The 16,071-nt window shown below is 36.9% G+C and overlaps 2 protein-coding genes across 10 annotated transcripts in view; one reads left to right on the plus strand and one right to left on the minus strand.

Annotated features, from left to right (window-relative positions):
• Positions 1-6,407, minus strand: part of LOC145690740 (ninjurin-2-like) — a 343,377-nt gene extending 336,970 nt beyond the window's left edge. For 4 of the 9 annotated variants that reach the window (XM_081765930.1, XM_081765928.1, XM_081765927.1 and 1 more), the window contains exon 1: positions 6,197-6,404. In XM_081765930.1, the coding sequence (XP_081622056.1) occupies positions 6,197-6,301 (105 nt within the window). In that variant the 5' untranslated portion in view covers positions 6,302-6,404. Of the gene's footprint in view, positions 1-6,196 lie in introns of all 9 variants that reach the window. The other 5 variants (XM_081765925.1, XM_081765929.1, XM_081765933.1 and 2 more) reach the window with 4 other exon arrangements.
• Positions 1-16,071, plus strand: part of LOC145690739 (uncharacterized) — a 197,445-nt gene that overhangs the window by 30,456 nt on the left and 150,918 nt on the right. The gene's annotated exons all lie outside the window — the stretch shown is intronic.

A 16,071-nucleotide genomic window follows, 5' to 3' on the forward strand; every position in this document is an offset into this window, starting at 1 on the left:
GAAAGACAATCTCAAAAGCATTGCTTAGTTTACTTGTATTATTTTGTATTCTTCGTCAAAATAATACAAAATATAATGTTTTCCTTTGATATCTGACTTATTCTTGTAAAAAATAAGAATAAGACTGATAGATATGTAAAGCTCGAATATAAGAAGTCGTAAATTGTTATCAAGATGTAAATGTTAGATTCTTTTATACAAATAATTTTGATATGATTACGTTTATTATGTTGCAAGTGGATATCCCCAGCTTTTGCACTACCGTATCGAATTAATTCACTTAACGTATTGGCAGCGTACACTAACCAATCCGAACACTCTATCTCGTGTAAACGAAATTTCAAGCGTATATATTATACTGTATACTAGTGGTACGAAAAATTTTACCAAGGATTACTTCCAACGCACATTCATATAAAGCTTGATTTCGAAAGATTAATTACGTATTTAGGATTAGGATTAGGAATTAGATTTCTGGGCTGTCGGCATCTATGGCCATATTAGCCCGTCACGTATAAGGGATGACATCCCTCAGGGATCACACTATCCGGGGAAATGGAAGGATTAAAGGATTGGGGAAACGAAGGAAGCGGCCTGGTATAAGTTAGGTACCACCCCGGCATTTGCCTGGTGTGAATGAGGAAAACACAGGAAAATCTCATTCAGGATGGCTGGCCTGAAAAAGCTTTTCACACTTTTTCCTCCGAGTGCCCTCATCGAGAATCGAACCCGGGACCGCTCACACCGACGGTAATTACGTATTTAGTTTAAGCAGTTCAAACAAAGCTTGATTTCGAAAGATTGATTGTTTAGTTTAGGCATTTTCTGCGTTTTTATGTAATAAATCCTGGCATTGGTTCCAGGACCGATAGCTCTTTCAGAACAAATGTTTACTCCACAATAATTTAAAAAAGTAATCAGAGTTCTTTGGGGACATTTTAGACAATCCGCGAGATTGCACGAACAGTTTCCTCTCAAAAATTTCAGATGAGACAGTCCATAAAGTGTGTCTCATCACGTTTTCGAGACGAAACGAGGTTCAACACCTGTCTCGTCCACATTCCTATTCTCAAATTACAGTAAAGACTTTCTTGAGCAGCCTCTTCTATCATTTCTAGGCGAAAGGCTGGTTTTACACTTTGCTTTCTGTTTGTTCACCATGCAGAATATCTCAAAAAGAAAAAGAGGAATTGAGAAACTAGCTTCAGACTTCGAATTCTTGACTTCATTACCTAGTTGCTAGCTCCTGAGTACATGCCAATGAAATATAATACTGCAGATAGATAAATGAACTTCAGACTCCCTTCATTCATTTATCCATCTGTAGTATTATATTTCATTGGCATGTACTCAGGAGCTAGCACATAGGAAATGAAGCTAATAATTATAAATACCAAGCTACGCGCCATTCTTCTGGTCCTCGTTGCCATACCAATTTTTGTAAATTTTACCTCTAGGGCTAAGTTGATACTTAGAATTGCCTTAAGCTGCGAAACAAACTGACCCACTAAATATATATATATATATATATATATATATATATATATATATATATATATATATATATATCATCTCAGGCCAGAATTGCTGCTGCAACACGTTTCACCCAAGTTCAGGCTATACACCAAGTAAGTCATGCTAAATATCAAATTATATATGTGACGACAACAAAATTTTCAATGTGTATCAGAAATGGTATACGAAACCTATATGTATCACTTGTGATACACTTGTGATGATATACTAGGTGATGAATGTGTTATCTATTATTGTTTCCTCCATGCCTTGTATCTGTACAATGATAAGAGTTATCGAGTAATGAATTTCAGTTTCTTTAAATTCGGAATCAGTATATTCGATGTACTCGGCCGTTTTAAATGCCATTTCCTGTTTGTCCGTCTATAACAGACAATATGTCAAAGGTGTATGAAGAAAGGAGCTTTATGTGTAGAATCAATATCCTCGATTTACCTTACCGTGTACTAAGAAATGAATTTTTGTTTGCTTATCTATAACTCACACATCTCGAAAACAGAGAAGAGTAATCCGAATAAGATAACTCAAATTCCGAAACAGATAAAGATGACCCATTACAAAATCAGCTAATATTTAAATAAGCTTCATGAGAATTATGTTGAACTGTGGAATAATATGTTAAACAGCATTATTAAATGTAAGAATTACATCGTCCTGGAATACATAGAATTTCAACTGCAGTAAAGCGTAATTTATCCGCAGTAACTGGGACTGAAGACTGTGCAGATAACCATTTTTGGGGATAAACAAAAAATGCATTTGTTTAGCACAAAAAAGTAGGTACTGCAAAGACTTACTTTTTCTTACAATATACTGTATTTTATAATGAAACCAGCCTTTGGCTAGCTGGGGGCTCAGCCCCCAGATCCCCAAATTTGCTGGGCCTACAGCCTCGCATTTCTTATCTGTCGGCCTTTGCATCAACAGTGAATTTCGTGAACTTGCTCTTCATATTTCCTGAATTTGCCCATCCGGGGCCTCCGCCCCCACGCACAGCCTTTGCTCGGCCTCGCACCTCTTGAACCCATAATTCTATCGTTTCTTTTCCTATTTCAACTACATAAAAGATTTAAAAGTAGCTCTAAGTAGCAGTATTACAATCCCCCCAGAAGAGGATTTTTATTTTATTTTATTTATAAATAAAACCCATCCCAGAGTTTGGAGCTCTTAAAAGTAGCTCTAAGTACAGTATTACAACCCCCCCCCCCCCACCAGAAGTCCGTCCTGGATCCGCTCCTGATATGTACTACAAAGATACTGATGGGAAGATGAAAGTTTGATGAAACTGTTTTTTACTTGGGTAGTTTTACGATATCTGCAATAGCAAAACAGGCCGGTAGAAAGCCCCAAAATGTAAGGGGGCCCGGCTGAAGTTAGGGGGTCCGATCCAACCATATTATAGTTCATTTGCAAGCCTAGCGTGAAAATTTTATGGGACCAGCAGAAATTTAGGGGTGCCCGGCCCCACTAGACCTCCCTGGATACGGGTCCGTAGCAAAACGTCCATAATCAAGCAAAGAAAAAGTGAGTTCGCATCATTTCGACTTTTGAGGAATTCAATCGTTTTGTGCGGCCCTGGATGATGTATAATTAATACAATATGCAGCATGAACTGAGGCCCTATTATTTATCTTTCATTTGAGACCTATTTTAGATTTGTGGATTTAGCCGTTTGTATGTAACAGCCATTCCAGTGATAACTTTAGCTTTTGCAGAACTTCAGACTTTAACCGCCTGGAATTCCAGGAAGCAACCACGGGAGATTAGGGGACTTTTGATATGTTGTTCAGTACATCCAATAGAACAAATGTGCCAACTTTCAGCTCTAGACTATTTTTCATACAGTTTGGCCAAAATTTTGTCTAAAATGACAGGGCTATCAGTATAGAACAAAGAGAACATGAAGAGGTCTATAATTTTGATCGACGAGGACGCTTGCTGCACCAAAGAGATCGGATCAAGAACTGCCGTATCCAAACAAGCATTTAACAACAAGAACAAGAAAGTATTGCTGTTATTAGTAGGCTTAATATTGGTCTAAGGAAGAAGTTGGTCAAGTGCTATATTGGAGCATTAGATTATATGTTTCAGAGACTTGAACATTGTGGAAATTAGAGAAAAAAAATATTTAGAGAGCTTCGAAATGTGGTGTTGGAGGAAGATGAAGAAGATAAAATTAATAGAGAAAGTAACAAATGAAGATGTTTTGAAACGGATAGGAAAGAAGAGGGCGCTTTCAGCAAGCATCTTTCATGGAAGGCCAATTCGGTTGGACATATTTTGCGAAGAAATTGTCTTCTTTGTACTAACATAGAAGGAAAGATGGAAGGAAAGAGAGGAATAGGAAGAAGAAGAACAAAACTGATCAATGATTTGAAAAATAGAAGAAGATATTTAGAGTTAAAACAGGAAGTTGAAGATCAAGAAACGTGGAAGGAACTTTTCCAGGCCCAGTAGCGTATTTACGGTTTTGTTTCGGGGAGGGCTTAGCTAACTTTCGTGGGGAGGCTTTGCCTGAAAATGTGAAAATTCTGCAAGATATTTCATATACTTTCTATAGTAAGATTTCGGGGGGCTTAAGACAGGAAGCCCCCCTAAATTCGCCACTGTATATATTGATTGGTCAATGTTACTATCAATATAGGATGTTCCTTTGTTAGTAAACAATATTCCTACCTACTGTTTACAATTTAATCTAGGAATTCAGACATTTGTTTTTAAGAAGAAAATATCAGTAACTGTGTAAACTTATGATCACTTGCGGCTATATACTTAAGGTATGAACTGTTTCGGGAAGGAAACCCTGATTCGATTCCTGGTGGGAGCTCACGTGCTTCTGATTCCATATTAAACTGTAGTTCGCTTCACATACAGATTCGGTGCTGAAAAAAGTGATGTTAAAGTGAAATGGGTGATCAATATATAAAATCTTTAAAAATTCTGCAACTGTCTGCGTAGTCTGTTTGCAAATACCCTCACCCCTTTTCAAGGCGAACTTCTAAACTAAATGAAGTTGAGATCACGTGTCACTCTTGTACACGGTACATCCCACAGAGGGCTGAAATTCCAAAAAGTTGGTCAAAAGTTTAAAAAGATCGATTTGAGAATTTTAAGGCTTGGGTCCTTATCGTTAAAATATCAGTCCCTTTGTTATACCTGCGGAGCAGGCAGTCATTTGATACGTTCCATTTGACCGGTTCGGATGTAGTGAACGTGAACGTGAAGAAACCACTTTGATTTAAAGTATGATTGTTAATGTGCAACATTTTTAAATTTTTTAATTTTTAAAATTGATAAAATAGACGAAGGTATGTAGAATTGACATTTAAATTGAGGAAATAATTGAGGTTATCACAAATTATCATTAAAATTAACGAAAAATAAAGAAAAATAAGAAAAAAAAAAGATAAATGCTGAAAAATAGTTATGAATTCCGCATTATTATATCGATATGTTCATTTTACGACACATGTAATACTATATGCTGACGCAATTCTCAAAAAACAGCTGGCCATAGACGCTCCTGCAAAATTTATGCACGTGTTTCCCAGATGTCAAGAATACCAATTTTTAACAATTAGGGGGTCTATTAGTAATTTGAAACTATAACAATAATAAACATAGGCCTATATGTTATTTTGTTATATGGCAGTTTACTTCTTAACCATTCTGAATGTTGAAATTTTGAATTTGTTATCGTTATCAGCGATCTCCAAAATACAGTGAAACTAGTTTTCAGCCTACTTGGAAAATTTTAAAGATATTTTGCCCGACATACTGAATCCGCCATTTTGAACTTTTGGGTTTTGACCTTATAATCGTCATCAGCGACCTAGAATACCTGTATGTTCATAATATAATGTAAACTGAACAATGTTTTTATATTTTGATCACTTTTAGGGATTTTAGCCCTCTGTGTGTCCCATAGCAAATAATGAACCAGTATACTCTCCTTCTTTATAATATAATCTTCTAAGCCAGAGCGAAAAGTCCTCTATCCTCTGTCCCATTAAGTTAGTGTTGCCGTCTACGTGCCACGCCACACCACTCGGCTTTCACTAGCTACATTTTATATATGATGCCATTGAGATTATTATCAAAAAATCGATGTAAAACTTTGCTGAAACGACATACATTCGCCCTATTTATTATTCATTCCTATCTGTATTTACCATTTCTAAACCTCGTACTTTCTTAAAGGGAGCTCCATTGTAACTAAGCGGTCAGTATACGTGCCTTTGGCGTGGTACACCCGTATTCGATTCCTGGTGGGAGCTCATGTGGTTCGGATTCCGCGTTAGTCAGTAGTCCACGTCTTATATAGACTAGCTGCTGAAAGGAACAACACAACTCCACTTTCTTAAAGGGACTAAAACGAAAACAAAATAAAGAATCTCTCATAAATATGCAGATTTTTGTACCTAGGTACTATTAAAGCACGAGAGATACGTATATTATGATCGGGGGGTTGGGAGACAAACCCCTTTCCCTGCCCTTGCCTGAGACCCTAGCTAGAAGTTTGTTTTAAGCATACACAAAGTTACTTATAGATTATGCTACTATAAGTGGGTTAATAATAATAATAATAATAATAATAATAATAATAATAATAATAATAATAATAATAATAATAAGAGAGACCATATAAATTAAAACTAACTTGTGCGAGTCGTTTCCTCCTTCTTATTTCCTTTCTCAATTCCTTTTTCGACAACGGAGGCGCCCCTGGTGCAGGTTCAACCTCGATCGGCTCAACTTGCGCCATACGACGACGCAAAACATGTAAGAACTTTCCACTTCTCTCCCCCCAGCAATATCTCGGCCACGCACCACGTTCTGCTCCCTTAAAACACAAACAAACAACTGACAAGATTAAAACCTATGGAAATAGGAAAGCTACGAAATAAATCAATACTTTTACCACGTGTGTTCGAGTATTGAATGCGTGGTACTTTCTGTGTGTATAAATAAACAGTGCATATAGGCACATTTATCATCAGTTGTTGTTATGCCATTAGAGTTATTGTGTTCGAGTTCACTCTGATGAATTTTTATTGGCGCGAACGAGTGACACAAATTCTCACCTTCACTCTATCTTCTCTAGGTCAAGAGTCAAGATTAAAAATCAAAGAAGTATGAGGGATTTCCCACTCTCGTCAACATTTTTCCTTGGCAGGAAAACAATTCCTGCATTTCAGGATTAGGATTAGTAGTTATATTTCTGGGCTTTCGGTATCCATGACCATTTTAGCCCGTCACGTATGAAGGATGACGTATCTCGGCGATCACCCTACCAGGGAAGGTGGGGAAGGAAGGAATCGGCATGCAATCTTTATGTTAGATACCACTCCGACATTAGGAAAACCTAAGAAAAATCTCTTTCAGGATGATTGGCCTGAAAAGATTGTTTGAACCTTTCCGAACGAGTGTGCCCACCGGGAATCGAACCCGCGACCACTCGTACCGAAGACTAAAGCGTTAGTGAATACGCTACACGGACCCACTAGAAAAGAACGAAAATTTTAGTTTAAGGTGAATATCCATATACAAATGATGAAAACACAATAACTCAATTTGTACTTCGTTCGTATAGTACATTCCTTGTTAAAATAAATTAATAGGCTACCAGTATCTTTCGCAGAATGTAAAAGAGGTTTTAGTGTTAATGCCGACTCTTGCTAAATTTAGAAATCGAATGCAAACAATAGTATTAGTATCTGTTGTGTTTCTGAATATTAGTGGGCCATACTTATTAAAAGTCTTTCGCACGGGCTGGGTATCATTCTGCGATACACGCCCCTCAGAGGAAAGATTCTACTCTACACGAAGTTCGTCATTACAAGACAAAGTTTTTATGTAAATTTGTTAAGTAGCATCTCATTTTTACATTGGAATTTCACATTGTTACTAATGACAAATTTATTTGTATTTACTTCTATGTTTTTGGTGTGTTATGAAACAATACGAGGATATTCTAAAAGTAAGGTCTCCAAATCTCTGGGGATGCAGTTAAACTGTTTGTGCTGTTGTTGACAACATTTTGTGTTTGTTGTTTTCTCTAGTCCCAAACAAGCTTGCGCGCATCACGCTGGAACGATAGTTTTGGCTTGACAACTTTCCGCTTTTCTTTACGGCCAAGTGCGAAGTTTGAGCAGTTATTCGGGATATCAACACTGAAAACTTAGAATCGATTGACAATTAACACTTCCGAAGTGTAACACCCCGATTTTCATAATGGCAGGTGGATACTACACATAAAATAAACGAATATGTGTTTTTTATTTTATGCGAACTGTTTTAAGAGGCAAAAGCCCCGTCCCAAAATTTTAAAACTTGACGCGCGAAAGGCAAAAACAAGTGGACGGAAGTGAACGAAATTGTACACAGATATTGTAGACGTAAAATAACGGGGGCATTGGGTTTCGAGAATACGGGTTTCGTACTTTACTGAAAAAAAAAAAAACGGTTAGGTGGACCACGGACTCTTCGAAACCTTTGATCACGAAATATCAAAAGTGTTAGTAACAGTATGTCAGATGGGTGGAAAAGACATGAAGAATTGCAACAAAACTTTGTGTAAGGACAATACGCAAAAAATAAACGAATACGGGTTTTTTATTTTCTGCGGAAAAACAGTTTTAGAGACAAAAGCCCCCATCCAAAATTGAAATTTGAGGCCTGAAAGGTCAGAAGAAGTGAACAGAAGTGAATGAAATGCACAGATATTCTAGACACAAAATAAGGGAATAGGGGTTTCGCATTTTCCTGAAGGAAAAAACAAGAAAAGAAAAGCGTTTGGGTGGGAAACAGACTCCTCCTAAACTTTGATCGTGAAATATCAAAAATGTTAATAAGCGTATGCCAGAAGTGCTTAAAGGACATGAAGAATTGGAACGACACATTGTGTAAAGACAATATGCAAAAAAAATAAACGAATACGAGTTTATTTTGTGCGGAAAAACGGTTTTAGGAGTCAAAAGCCCCCACCCAAAATTTTGAAATTTGAGGCAAGGCAAGAAAGCAAGAAGAAGTGCACCGAATTGAATGAAATTGTGCACAGATATTGTAGACGTAAATTGAGATAATTGGGTTTCGTATTTTGCTGAAAAAAAGCGATTCAGTGGGGCACGGACCTTGTAAACCGTTGATTACGAAACATCAAAAGTGCAAATAAGTATATGTCAGAAGTTCCGGAAGAGTATGGAGAATTGCAACGAAACTTCGTATAGAGACACTTTGCAAAACAATAAATGAAACGTGTTTTCAATTGTGCGGAAAAACAGTGTTGGGGCGTAGGCGCTATCCAAAGAAAAGTAAATATTACCGTAATAGCGCAGGAAGGAGTGGACTAAAGCAAATGAAATTGTGTGTAGATATTGTATAGACCCAATGTTTCTCAAGTGTCCGTATCCGTTTTACTTCAAATTTGGCACATCAATAGTAAACAGGAACTTAAACGACACGTACTCTTGTTTATGCGGAAAATCATTGTAAGGGTTAAAGGTGCCTCCTGAAATACTATAAAGACGCTACACTGTTTGTGCTTGTTGTTCATCTACCAAATTTGAAGAAATTGGATGGAGACACTTGTAAAACACGAAAGGACTTAATTTACATATCCAGTATCTACATACAATTTCATTTGCTTCGGTCCACTCCTTCCGCCGCTCAGCGCCTCCGTTCACTCAATAGTTTTTTTTCTACCTTTCCTCATTTTGTCTACAATATCTGTGAACAATTTCATTCACTTCGGTCCACTTCTTTCTGCCTTTCGGGCGTCAACTTTCAAAATTTTTGGTGGGGGTTTTGCCCCCCCCCCCCAAAGCCCTTTTTCCGCAGAAAATAAAAAAAACTATTCGTTTATTTTTGCGTATTGTCCATACACAAAGTTTCGTTGCAATTCTTCATGTCCTTTACACATCTGGCATACTGTTACTAGCACTTTTGATATTTCATGATCAAAGGTTTAGAGGGATCCGTGACCCACCTAACCGTTTTTTCCAGGAAAATGCAAACAAGTATTCCCTCATTATGCGTCTGCAATATCTGTGAACAATTTCGTTCACTTCGGTCCACTTGTTTCTGCCTTTGAGTCCACTTGTTTATAATTTTGTGTGGGATCTTTTGCCCCCTAAAACCGTCTTTCCGCAGAAAATAAGAAGCGCGTATTCGTTTATTTTATGTGTAGTATCTACCTGCCAAATTTTATCAAGATCAGATTGTTACACTTGGGAAGTGTTACTTGTGAAATTCACCAGCTATTAATGGAGGTACATGGCGACGCGTGCATGTATGACAAAAACATCCACAACTGCTGTACAATGTAGCTGGTCGTCGGCCTACTGAAATTTATTACGAAGAAAGAAGCGGCAGACTTTAATTTCCAGCGAGGCAGTCGCGAAGGTCGAGGAAACCAGGCACAAATATCAGTAGGTCTCTCAGAATGACTTCTGCATTTTGGTTTCTGAAATACCTGGAAACACCATTCATAGCATTGGAAGGTGTGTTCAAGATGGGTCTCACGAATGCGCACACGAGATCACCAACGGGAACGAGTTGATTCTTCACTCGAATTTCTTTCTAGCTATACAGACGAAAAGAACAAGTTTTTGGGTTTGATTGTCTCACGTTCCACTTCACACCTGTAAGAAAGCAAGAATCACGTGAGTGGTGGCAGTCCTCTTCGCCCAAGCAGCGAAAATTCAAACGAATACAGTCTGCCAGTAAAGTCATGAAAATTCTGTTTTGGTATCAAAACAGAACATTGTTTGTTGAGTTGATGTCTTCTTGGATCACAATAAACGCTGACAGCTGCTACGACACAGTGGGCGATTCAGAACTTCTCTAAACAACGTTCGCCTCCACGTTAGCAGGCAAATCGTTGCTCCCATGGAACTGTTTGTATGGGACATCATCACTCACTTATGCTATAGGTTGGATTTGACTACCACCTGTTCCTTCAGTTGAAACAACATTTGTCTGGAAAGCGTTTCAGCAGCGACGACAATGTTAAAGATAAGCTTCAACTCTTCCTCAAACGTATTGCGTCGAGTTGGTATAGCATGGATGTACAAAAACTGTCGCAGCACCTATGAAATGTATCGACCGATATGGTGAGTACGTTGAAACACAGATAAATATACAAGCCTTAAAATGATGTACATATCAAAACCAAAAGCTTCTTAACAAATAGAAGGCCTTACTTCTGGAATTACCCATGTATCTATCTATCTATCTATCTATCTATCTATCTATCTATCTATCTATCAACGCATATGTATAGAATAGCTATATTGTGAACTTCGTAAATAAGCCTGAATCAAACATTGTTTTATACATAGAAATATATAGAATTATCGTCATATTTTAAGACAAATGGGTCGCAATGGCTTCGTGGTAGATTCCAGCTCGCATGAAGTGGGTTTTATGGCGGACAAACACTGTACGCGTGGGTTTTGTCGTAGTTCCTCCGTTTCCTCCCACTTTCCTCATCCCACAATTACATTCATTTCCCATCATCACCGTCTCTTTTGGCCTACACAGCATAAGGCTAGGATGTAAAACTGGAAGATTCCATTTTCATATTTTGTAGCCTTCCATTAGATTCAAGATTAATTTCTCGAGCGTGTTTCGAACCCTTTTAACGAGGGACATTCAAGTGAAATTGGGATCTCACATTAAAAATAAAAATAAAAATAGAACGAACTGTTAGAACTTTAAACTTCATTCACTTCTTCACACAACCCTCTGGTACGTTATTATACATTTGTCAGTATATATATCTCAACATTTAACTCATGCTTGGAAGGATTTTGAATAGGAAAAAATTGCCATTACGTCTGAACCATTTTAGGAAAGCTTGCTTTATTTCATCGTCAGTGCGGAAATGTTCCATCCAGAAATACTTGGAAAGAGTTTGGCACAAAGACATTAGGCCATCCTTTCTATTTCTTTATTTACGTCACGAGGACACATTCACAACTCAATTGGCAAATACAGTATAGGAACTTTCATGTACAATAAGAGTACGCACTTATCGTTCAAAAGGCTGTAATTGATATTCTATTTGTAATATAAGAAATCAATTTTCATAGGTCTACATGTGTAGATATATTTTCTCTATAACATTCAATATTTTAGTAAACACTACAGTTTTTAGGTTAATCTTAGGATAAGATGGGATAAAATGATTCGATTTCAGATTTTTGCCTCTACAAGGAGTAAAGTTCCGTTGTATGAGGGCAAAAGTTTGCAAAATCATACACATTTTCACTATGTAACGCAAAGTGTAAAAGCATTTTGCACATCAAAAATATAATACGAAGTGGACAAAACTATAATATTACAAGCACATCATAGATTCTAACAATATGCAGTACCCCCTCAAAAAATATTAGGTTGGCACAAATGAAATGTTCGTTCAGATGTGTCATTTCAAACGATTTAAAACATGAAAACTAGCATTCATGGTTAATCAAAATAGTCGTCTTTTGCACCCCCACATTTTTGCTATCGTTTAGCTAATCATTGGATTCCGTGCTGAAAGAAGTCTAGAATCTGCTACCGGTATACAAAGAATTCCTTATCTGCAAGTTGCACTGCCCAAGAAGAGATCGAAATGCTGGAAGTGGTGGTAGTTAGTTTGAGATATAGCAGCTTTTATATTTTAAAGTGTGTATAGATTTTTTGAACATTCCACCATATCCCAAACATTTTGAATGAAGTATTGCAAATTATATATTCCTATTACAAAGCTATGATATGAAGAAATGAGAGTACGGCTAAAAGCACTGGGCACGAATTAATTTTTAATGACTTTTGAATTGTCGACCATCATAGCTCTCTAAATGTGGATATACATTATATGATAACCACATCGCCTCAAAAAACCCAACGAACAGCACCTATGCTAGTAGCCTTTGTCTAGTTCCTTCATTTTATCCCTCGCTACGCAGAAATCTTGTATTTAATACATTTTACGTTAGTAGCGATATAAATTTTCTTCTACAGCTTTTGAGCAATTTACGTACCCTATATAACTCAAAGATGTGGCTAGATTTAGATTTGTGGGCCTTCGGATGGTATGAAGGATGACGTCCCTCTGCGACCGCACTTTCCCCGGATATTGCAAATTTTTAGGAATATTGCAAATAGGAGTAATCCTTAAATATAGACATAAAAAGAAAAAAAGACCGACAATAAGGTGATAATCTGTAACCCAATAAATTTAATAAGGTAATGTTAATGTATTTTCATGCCAGAAAGGAAAGGTTACTTACACCGTTTCGTTTAATTTTTTAATATAAGTATCTCACCCTACTGTCTGTTTTACAATTGTACGGTTTTGGTTCTTGCGTATGTACGAACCATTTGAGTATGTGCGTATCCTTTCGAAGCATTTGTGTATCACCCATCTGAACCTATAAAATTAAATTGTGTTGAAAATCGCCTTTCATTCCCTAGTCAAACTTGTCTGTGCTTAGTATAGTCTCATAGAGAAATATTTTTAATATGCTGAAAATAAGGAAAGCCAACGACTGTAATCTGCCATCCTCTTCTTTCATTACGACGTTTTCTACTACATTTCACCGTATACCACTTTTGATACTAAGATTGGAAATGATTCAGTATTCTTCCATAGTTCTTCTGTTTCTGTTCCTGTCCGAGTTCCAAGTTAGTCGAGCTAACTAACTAACTCTATGGCTTATGGAACCCGAAGGTTCAATGCCCCGTTCACGAAATCTCTCCACTGACTTCTATTCTTAGCCAACTGGATCCAGTTTCTACTTCGTATTCCTATTTCTGCGAGATGTCTTAATATTGTCCTCCCATCTGCGCCTAGGTCTTCCTAATGGTCATTTTCCGATTGGTCTTCCAGTTACGAATTTGAAAGCGTCCCTACTTTCTTTCATCCTGGCTACATGGCCTACCCACCTGAGCCTCCTAGATTTGATAACCCTAACAATGTTTGGTAAACCGTATAAATTATGTAGTTCCTCGTTATGAAGTTTCCGCCATTCTGTATTCCCGTTCCCCTTGGGCCCGAATATTCGTCTCCGGATCTTGTTCTCAAATACTATCAGTCTACGTTCTTCCCTCAGAGTAAGCAACAATGCTTCGTAACCATGATTATCGTTTTATATATTTTAAGCTTCAAATTCCTGTATAGAATTCACGACAAGATATTTGGAACTGAATAATAACACGAATTCCTTGTTTTTACCTACTTTTTGTCAATATTTAGTTTCTTCGTGAGTGTAGTTTTCGTTTGCTAATATTGATCGCAGATATTTGAAAGTATCCACTTTACCAAAAGTATTACTTCGTATTTTAACGTATCCATAATGTGTCGTATTACGATCGCCACGAACTATCATGTATTTGGTTTTCTAAACCCATGTCCCTGCAAGCGTTTAATATGACCTTTGCATTCCTTTTAATTGTTCTCCTATCATCCACTATTAAATTTACATCAGCATAAATGCTATAATGTAGTGAATACCATTCAACTCTCAGCCCTGATTGCTATCTGTGATTTTGCTTGTAGCATACTCCAGGACAAAGTTGAATAATAATGGCGACAACGCATCTCCTTGTTTCATGCTATTCTCGACGTGAAAGCTCGTGGACAAAAAGTTTTTCTATCCGGACTCTGCTTTGAAATTCATTTAAACATAACTTAATTAATCTAATTAGCTTTTTCGGTATTCAAATTCTATAACAGCGTTGTGCAATGTGCCTTTCCTAACCGAGTCATAAGCCTTTCTAAAATCGATAAATAATTGATGTACCGCGATAATGCATTCCCACTTCTTTTCGATTATTTGTCGAATGGTAAATATTTGGCCGATAGTTGATCGATTTCGTCAAAATCCACTTATAATCTCCAATAATTTCATCTGCGCATGAGGCCAATCTTGCTAATAGAATATTTGAGAGGATTTTATGGGATGTTGACAGAAGAGGAATTACCCTTATAATTATTACAATCAGTTTTGTCGCCAATCTTGTGAATTGCAGAATTGATTGATTCTTGCCACCCTTGTGGCAATTCCTCCTTGTTCCAGATAAGGAAAATAAGTTTGTTTCTGCAGTTCCACAATTTTTCGCCTTCAGGGAAAATGAACTTATCTGGAATTTCGTGTACACCCGAAGATTTGTGTTCCTTTAATTTCTTTATGGCGATTTCTACTTTTATTCGGTTAGGTTCTGGAATATACGGTTCTGTGTTGTCATTTCCTTTTCTCCCAGCACATTATTTTTTGGTTGCGTTTTAAGTAGATCTTCAAAGAAATCTTTCCATCTATTAACATTCTATCTGTATCCGTGAGAACTGTTCCCTCAGTTTTCTTTAATATATACGTAAGCACGCGATTGGTATCCTTTCTTAAATTCGTTGATCCCCTTATACATGTCCCGAATATTTTTGTTTTTATAATTATTTTCAAGTTCCTTAATTTTAGCTTTCAACAAATCGCGTTACTTTGTTGTAGAAGTTTTGGAAGTTTCCCGCCTTATGTATACGGAATTTTGTGCAGTTATTTCATTCGGATTTTGTAGCCAACGTAATTTTACCCGTTTTCTCTTTACTAGACGAATGCATCCCTGGTCGAACCATGGCTTGTTCCCACGTTTTTGCGCGTGTCCAAAATTTTCTTTTTCTGAAATTTTAATGCTATCTCTGATTTCAATATCCTCAATATATCCTGAATTCAAAGTATCCTCAACACTAATGCACTCCGAATCTTCTAAAACCCAGAATCTATTCGAAACTTCAATCTTGTATTCCTCTCTTACCTGGCTCTCTTTTTCTAAATTTCTTTAAATTAAATCTCTCCGTTTTCAGACATTGAACATTCCCCTTATTTAACGATAATCTTTCTCTTATTATCTCTGCTACATGGACAGTATCACATCAACTCCTGTAAACGACCGAACATCAGTTATGCTAAATTGTCTTCTTCAATCTGCCTAAACGTGATCAATTTGATTTTATGATGTCCAAATATATTTAGGGACGTCTCAATTTGGGAATTTTATCCTCTTCACGAAAGGTTTTTGGATGTTACTAAGTTCAAGAATCTAACATTGTTGTTATTACTTTTCTTATGTAGACTTTCGTTCCTTAAAATCGGTTTCAAAATATCCTCTTGTCCTACTTTCGCATTGAAATCATATCATATAACTTTCATATGGTATCGCGGAAGTTGTCAAATATCCGTTCCACTTCTTCGTAAAACCTTTCTTTTATATTGTCATCCTTATCTTTTGTTGGGGCGTGTACATTTAACACAATAATATCGCACCACCGACCATGAAGAGTAATAAAATAAAGTCTAGCGTTAATTAATTCAACAAGCTTAATAGGTGATATTATTCGTTTCTGAACGAAGCACCCTGTTCCTAATTGATGATTTTTGTTTTCTTCCCCTTAAAAAGAACGTAAAATTTCCGGACGTCACAGTTCCATTTCCTTCCCATCTAACTTCCTGAACTCCTGCTAGGTCCAAGCTCTAACTGACTCGTTCCAGATTT

Source organism: Thermobia domestica, chromosome 7 (genome assembly GCF_964235325.1).
Source record: "Thermobia domestica chromosome 7, izTheDome1.hap1.1, whole genome shotgun sequence".
NCBI lineage: Eukaryota > Metazoa > Arthropoda > Insecta > Zygentoma > Lepismatidae > Thermobia > Thermobia domestica.